Source organism: Condylura cristata, unplaced genomic scaffold (assembly GCF_000260355.1).
Source record: "Condylura cristata isolate star-nosed mole 26May11 unplaced genomic scaffold, ConCri1.0 scaffold00029, whole genome shotgun sequence".
NCBI classification, from domain to species: domain Eukaryota; kingdom Metazoa; phylum Chordata; class Mammalia; order Eulipotyphla; family Talpidae; genus Condylura; species Condylura cristata.
Genome location: NW_004567130.1, coordinates 19,492,936 through 19,500,562, shown reverse-complemented (window position 1 = coordinate 19,500,562; position 7,627 = coordinate 19,492,936). Strand labels below are relative to the sequence as shown.

The 7,627-nt window shown below is 50.6% G+C and overlaps 1 protein-coding gene across 1 annotated transcript in view; it reads right to left on the bottom strand.

The window, feature by feature from the left end:
• Positions 1 to 2,470: 2,470 nt before the first annotated feature.
• The window catches only part of RYR2 (ryanodine receptor 2 (cardiac)), a 385,785-nt gene continuing 380,628 nt past the window's right edge, over positions 2,471 to 7,627 (bottom strand). Inside the window, exons 104-107 of the mRNA XM_012730855.1 lie at positions 7,508 to 7,572; positions 5,541 to 5,641; positions 4,622 to 4,673; positions 2,471 to 3,868 (exon numbers count right to left, since the gene is read on the bottom strand). Of these exons, the coding sequence (XP_012586309.1) occupies positions 3,773 to 3,868; positions 4,622 to 4,673; positions 5,541 to 5,641; positions 7,508 to 7,572 (314 nt within the window). The 3' untranslated portion in view covers positions 2,471 to 3,772. The remainder of the gene's footprint in view (positions 3,869 to 4,621; positions 4,674 to 5,540; positions 5,642 to 7,507; positions 7,573 to 7,627) is intronic.

Sequence of the window (7,627 nt, the reverse complement as noted above, 5' to 3'; positions counted from 1 at the left end):
GTCTTAAGCAAAAATTGACATTTGGTTTCTTTATTTAGAAATCGCTGTGCTCAATGGTGCATATTCAAGTTGGCTATTCATTTGACAATCCCTTCCAGAACTCCTTTATCATCGAGGTACACTCAGGCGAGAACTGATGCTGTTTCATCAAGCCTTTTTTGACTACATGTTTTCCTGTTTCACTTTGCAAAGTTACAAAGAACCTAGTATTTTCCAACCAGTGTGGCCATAATAGGGAAAAGATTTAAGAAGAATCCTCGCTTCTTGGAGAAAGCGTCAGTTCTAATCAACACAGTGACTTCAGTTAAGCCATTTGGACAGCCTAGAGGGCTTCATCTGAAACAAGATTGTTCAAATCCTTTCCAGCTCGGGTGTTCTAGACCTCAGATGTTGCACAGACAACTAAATCATACTGGCGCTTACTGCTTCTGTACCACATTGTGCACCGTAGTTGCTGTTTCAGGGAACACTCACTAGCTGCTGAATACATCAGCCGCACACTGAAATAGCATGCCCTGATTTTAGATGGCATGGTGAGTTCAGACCTCGGCCCCTGTAGAAATGCTCTTCATACTTCTGGTCGTTAAAAACCCAAGTGCCATGCTCATCCTCGTCAAGATTGGGGTATTTTTCCAGCTTTGGCAACAGATATTTCCGAGTGCTGAGCAGAAGTATTACCAGGAACGTAACGGGGGTCATCCTCTGCATGGCAGGGAGATATGTATGAGATGATTTTGGGACTGTCTAGCTATCAAAGCCTGTTTCTAGGTCAAGTATACATGCATTTCAGATTTGGTTAAATGCAGTAAATAAACATTTTGAAGGTTCTCTTTTATTTTACTGTACTGAAAGAAAACCAGGCACTCACCACACTGACAGTCACCCAACTCTCCATCCAGCAATTGGGGACCTTACTATTCACCCAGAAAAGTGGATCTTAAGAAATAGGGACTTTTCCCTATGTAAGGAAGATGGTGGGGATAAAAGTGTAATTCTTACAAATAGGCTTTCACAGCCAGGCAGAAAGCACATCCATTACAATATGACTTATTTTTAGAATTTTAGGTGATTTCTTCACTACTTTTCCTTCACCAGTGTAGTCCTGTGTTCTCCCACTGCTGAGTCACTCACGAACCATCCCAGTGTGGCTTTTAACTGGTTCTTTATGGGGTAAGAGTGAGTAGCCTCCTGACATGAGCAATAAATGATGCTTATTATATTTGGAGATCTATTAACTTCAGCTCTGATTCTAAGTTTCCAGAGTAGGATCAGCACATTTTCAGAGAGAAAAAACGAAGAGGAAAAAATGAACTGAGAACAGCAGAAAAACGGAGTGTTGAGGCAGATCTATAGAAAGAACGCACCTTTGTGAATGTTTTGATGTTTGTATTCTACCTTTGTAAAGGATTCCATTCCTTGGCTCAAGGAAGCCCGAGTACAAGCAGAGGCGTGGAGAGCCTCATTGTGTTTGAGATCCTCTTAAACTTCCCAGGAGCATTGACAATGGCGATAAAGTTAGGGCCCCGCCTTTCGACAGGGTGCCCTCCTCTAACTGCGGGCCAATGACAAGGCCAACGAGTGGGGGTGGGGGGACTCCGAGGGGTGACCGTGCTTCTGTACACCGATGCCTGAGGGGGGAAGCTTCCTTCTCAAGCTCAGTCTCTTCTGTCCGCCCGGAGCGCTCCTGCCACCTCCCAGGCTCTCATGACCCGACCTTCAGGCAGGAGGTCAAGAAGCCTGCTAAACCCCGGCGCCAACTGGGAACAGATCACCGCCTACCCATGCTGCCTCACGCCAACTCTGACCCAGGCATTAGAGCCAGTGGATCTGAATCTATCCAATTTTACACTAGAGGCTTCCTCTGCCGTGCTGAGTGGGAAAGGGGAGCATGTTGTTGTTACGAGCTTGACCTGATGCACTTCATTCCTCAGAACATATCACTCCCTGAGCTGTCTTGGTCATTCCCAAGGGGGAGCCAAGTTGATTCCATCACACAAATAGAAATGGTGCCCAAGGATAGTGACCAGATCTAGGTTCCATAGGAGTGATGTTGTGCAGACATGTTGAAAAATGGCACCCAGCAGAGTCCCTACAATGTCCAACGAGTGAGGGATTGCTCAACCTGCCACTTACCAGAGTACCGATTCTCTCCCCTATTGAGATAGAAAACGGGTATCTCTGATTATGGAATAATGAACTTGCCCTGGGTGAGGAAAAGGTCTCCAAGAAATCGGGATCTCCTTGAGACAGAAAGTGACAGGGGCGGGGCAAAGGTGATTTAAAATTTCCGGTAACTCAAGGTTCCATCATCCTCATTGCAGCAAGTTGCTTAGCTGCAAAGATAACATGATGATGGTCAAATCTTTGGGGTGGCGCCTACATTGCCCAAGACCCCCCTCAAGTTAAAAGGTGAAGGTTTCTGAAACACATCTCAGTTATGAGTGAATTGGAGACGGAGGAAGGTGAGAAAGTTAAATAGTTTAATCAGAGCAGTTTTACAATTCTAAAATTAACAAGCAGACTTGTAATAAAAGAGCTCCAATGTTTGCAAAATGACCTTGCTTCCATTCTGAATCTGACTTTTATTTGTAAAGATTAGCATTGCATTTAAAAGGACTCAAAATGGAGTGATGGATGTCATCATCCGTGTTTCTCGATGCAACTGATGAAATCCCTGAATGGGTATTGCTTCAGCTTTGATATTAAAAAATGGCCTGACGAGAAGTCCTTAATCAACAACTGATCACAGGTGGCCGAAAGGAAGAGAACAACCCAAAACTACTGCCAAGTTCGTAATGTGTCACATTGTTGGCGGATGGCACGGGCTCCAAATATACAGTTAAGCCCACAACACTTTATTACTATGAAGATAATAATCATGAAAGTTCTCTCACGTTGATCAACTTGCTTCTGAAGGTTTTCTTTGTTCATTGAAACTTGCATAATAAACATGCAGTGAGTTATTTCTTTTGAAAGTGTATTTTCTGCAGTCTTGTTTTCATACAAAGATTTCATAAAGTTGCGATGTTGCATCAGAGCATCAGCAAAAGAAGAGCGGAGCACGTGGGGAGAGTAAATGTGAACTCAGCAGAGTGAGAAGAGCTTCCTCTTGCCCCGGGCCGGGGTACCGCCATTTTATAAAAGTGCACACAACAGCACTTCTTACCCTCCCCCACCGAGAAAAATAAAGAAAATAACACAAGATCAACCTAGCTAAGAAAAAGAAAGTCGACATAAAGAAAATAAAGATGTATTCCATGCACATATCTTCTGCATAGCTCAACCCACATATAGTAAGGCACTATTTCCCTTCGTAACTGGTGTCCACTGCAATCTGTAAGTGCTACAGTGCTCTGTGACCCATCAGGAGAGTTCCTTTCAGGATGGTGAACTAAAGAGGCCGATGAGTGTGGCTGTCACGCTTCTCTGTGAATGTCCCGCAGCTCCAGGAGTCCATCGGTCTGGGGAGGAGATCTGTCGGTCCTTATGATGACAAGGCATGTCCAGAATGGTTCTTGCCAGAGTTCCTATTTTGTCTGTGCGTGGATTCAGATTATTCTTCAGTCTTTATTCAAAGAAAATGCACAAGGTGGGGAGTGGGGGGAAGCAGAGTCAGATCTCCAGAAACAGCTGCAACGCCCCCGGGAGCACGTGCCTCTGGCAGTTCACCCAATCGGATGTTTCCGGGAGAGGACGGGCGAGGAGGAGAGAGAGAAGTGACAGGGAGAGGGAGGAGGGGGGTTTGGTGTTCAGTGGTGACCTGGGTTTGGGTCTAATTTAGCTGGTCTTCATACTGTTTCCGGAAACAATCTCCTGCTGGGAAAAACTCCCAGCATCTTTCCTGATACATCTTCCAGACGTACGATTCCTGTGAAGGTAAAGGAAACACGTCAGCATTGTGTGTTCCCACGGTGTCTGAGCTGCCACAAAACACAAGTTGGGAAGAAGCCAAAGACGACGCTGTGGCATTGCCTGGGTGTCACTGTGCACTCACACGCTAGTGCACGCCCATTCTGAGTCTTCACAGCATCACCAGACCTTGCTTACTTCTAGTAGTAAACAGGTAACGAGCCCGCGCCTCACCCAAATGCAGTGATGGCAAAAACCCTGAGATACAGGATTCTGAAGACTCCTAACAGTGTGCCGGTATTAGTTACAGGCTTCGAATGAATACAGATGAAGAGCTGTGGTGCGAGAACCCACGTAGCAGAAGGACCACAGACATTTCGTCTCTTCATTTCCACTGAAGTAGCGCTGGTGGCGGACCACGTGCGCTGTGCGTGCGGCGTCAGACCTGACACCTGTGCCTGCTGCACCCATCCCCATTTTGCCCCACCCGTGTCTGGCCGCTGTGCCCTGGGCTGCACTTGAAATCTCCTACCATCTGATGCCATAATCAAGCGCACTGTCATCATTACGCACCGGCACTGCACGGTCAGCTAAGATGAGCTATTATTCCTGCAACACTGTCATTTTTCTTTTTCTGGCACCCAGGAGAACAGGAATTGGGCGTGAAGACACCATGACTGCACCCTTCGCTATGCAAGGCACACACCCCGCGCCAGCGTGCGAGCTCCCTGCTACCACCTTTCCGCAGGCCGTGTGCAGCACTGTTACCCACCTGTCCCGTGTGCTCCGTTTCGTCTTTGTTTATAAGATACATCAGGAAAAACCTACCGATACAGAAAGAGACTGATCAGAAACTGAGTGTGGGTAACAGACAGCTTTGCTCCTGTTGGGCTCTAACGCCTCACGCTGTGGGCAGAGCAAGGGACGAGTCAAAACTCCAAGGCAAAAACTGTCCCAGGGACCCAAAACGTGAGCGTCTCTGGAACCGCATTTTCAAAGGCGCTGAAATGGGTGCTCAGGCCACGCTGTGACTGGGGAGCTGCTCTCTGCCAGGCTCAGTGCCGGACCCCTCCTGCCATGATTCCGTATTCACCCACTCGTGGGACAGGAGCTGCCACCCGTGTGGAGGGATCTAAAGGTTAAGTGACTTGTCTAATGTCACACAGCTGCACGTGTCAAAGCCCACGGCTGTTCTGTGACGCTGCTCTCAATTTCTTCTGTTTGATATTAAAATCATGCCAGAAACAGACTCGGCATAATATTTCATGAACTACAGCCCTGGCTAGTCTCAAGCGACAGCTAGGTATCTATGGATCAAAAAGACGCCCCTTCTGGGCCGCTCAACGGATTAACAGTCAGTGTGAAAAACACAATGCAGCCCCAGGGCTGCCCCCAGGCCAGGGAGGGACCCCCTGGGCGCAGCAGACCCCTCCTGTCTCCCCGCTGCTCCCCTCAGCAGTGGACTTTGTCATGTCCCCACTCTGTCTCTGGTGAACCTCTCACCCCCACACCTCTGGCCTGCACCCCAGTTCCGCATGCATCAATCAATCCATCTTTAAAAACAGAAGAGGACTTGGAGGGCTGGGCCTCGTTACAAAGCAGAAAGAAGCTGGTGTCTCTTGCTCTCAAGTCTGAGAACCCGGGAGGTTGGTGGGCTGGGCAGAGGCGACAGTCGGGACAGGCACACTCACAGGTAATTGGCCAAGTTGTGTTCCTGTAGCGTGTGGGTTTCAAAGCCGTGCGGCACCGTGTCGAAGTAGTCGTTGCCTATCCCACAGATGAAGCACTTGGTCTAGGAGACGAAGCCAGACGTTCACGTGTTAGATCTCAGGAGAACCCAGCAAAAGCAAACCTCATCTAGTTGATTCTCTCAATAGATGTAAGAGATCCTCCAGCAAGGCCGTGCGAGCACATGAATATGAGGAAACGTTATGGTCACCACAGCCGTGTCCTCTGGAGGTTAACATGCCTCAGGGGCAGCAGCTGGAAGGCGTGGACGGTCCACGGAATCACAAACGTGGTGCCTGCGCGGAACGCTCCCTCCACGTATCACTTGAATGTCAGAGGTAGTGTTACAGGGCAGCCCAGAGTGGACCCAGCCGCCTGTCTGTGGGCCTCACAAGAAAGGGCCAGTAACCGGTTGATTTACAAAAGGAGAAACAACCCAGGGAAAGAGAGCAGATGGAAATAAAAAAAAAGTAAGTGGAATACCTTACGGCTGGGCTGACTGAACACACCAAGTCACCTGGGCAGGAGAGTCATTTCCCCAGCGAGAGAGACCGAGAGAGATGCAATTGAGCCCTATTTATCCCCCAAATATCCCAGAATTCTTGCTAGCTCCGCCCTTGGGTCCTCGCAGCTCTCTTCCTGGTGCTGCTGGGAGTTGTAGTTTCCAGTCGCTGGAGTATGGTGTAGGGTCCAGAAAGCTGGAGTAGGGGGTGGGGCCCATAAGACTCCGCAGAGTTACTTCAGGACATCCTGCCCCTTAACAGCAGGGACTGGAGTGAACTCGGTATCACGGTCCCGGGTGACTCCAGATGACAAGTGTGCAAATGACAAGTGCTTTAATACCATCTGAGATATGTTTGACGCTCTAGATTCCGGGACCCGGATCAAGGTGATCCAGGCGGGCTGAGAAAATTCTTCCTAGTACGGACTGGTGGGGAGCGGGGAGGGAGAGCCCGCCTTCAACAGCCATGTCTCGACACCCCTCAAGGCCCCTTCAGGAGATCACTGGCGCCTAAGGCTTGGTGGAAGCGGCTCTTCCTCGGCCACCTCCAGGCTGTGCAGTGACACCACCACTGCTTCTGTGGGAGACGAGCCCCCATCCGCCTGGTGAGGGCTGCGTGTCCTGCCTGGGCTGCCTCGAGTCCTTCCAGCCCAGCCGAGTCCTGCCCGGATCCTGCTGGTCCCCAGGCCATGGGTGACTTTTTCACTTAGCAAAGGCCCCAACGTGCTCCTAGGAAATGCTCCTTCCCTGCCCCTAGTCTTGCCAAGTCTCTAGATCCTTCCCGTCTTCACTCCTAGTTAACTTCACTCCTAGTTAAAAATGTGTCTCCCGGGAGCTGTAAGTCACACGCATCCCCCAAACCAGCTCCTGGCCTCCACGCCTGCCTTCCTCTGCAGCCCACCGCCAGCCAGCTGTCGTTTCACCCTGGGTCACTTCCACCTCCAAGAGAAAAATGAGCATGTACTTCTCTAAAGGAGGGCAGACATCAGCGCCTGGTGTGGAGGAGTGGGGGGGCATCTCCCACTCTGGGAGAATCTCACGTCAAGGGGCTGGGCCCGCTCATTGTGGGAGAGACTGGGGCCCTGGAGGCGCTCTTCGGGGTGAGCCTGGGGGTCTCCTAAACTGCCCTGCCTCCCCGCCCCCATCCTGGCTTCAATCTTAGGCGCCCACTTGGAAACCCTCCTTAGGAAGCTCCTCACCCCCAAGAGGAACAGACGCCAGCTCTGAGGCCCCAGGGGCTCCTCCTGCCCAGGGCTCAGCAGCCACCAACCCACCAATCCGCGCGCCGTGGAAGGACCTGCCGGGGCGGGTCGCCCGCAGGCAGGGGGGGGGGGCGTCTATTCCCGGGCACCAGCCCGGGTCCCCGGCGCCTGGCACAGCTGGCGCATTGCGGGCATCACAGAGGCCGCAAGGGGCTCCGGGACTCACCTCCATGTCCTCCTTGACTTGTTCCTGCTGGTCTCGCAGCTCCCCAAAAGCGTCAATGATTAAACCTGGGTGGACAGACACGATTCCATCAGGCATCGGACAGCGGCGCACTCCCAGCCC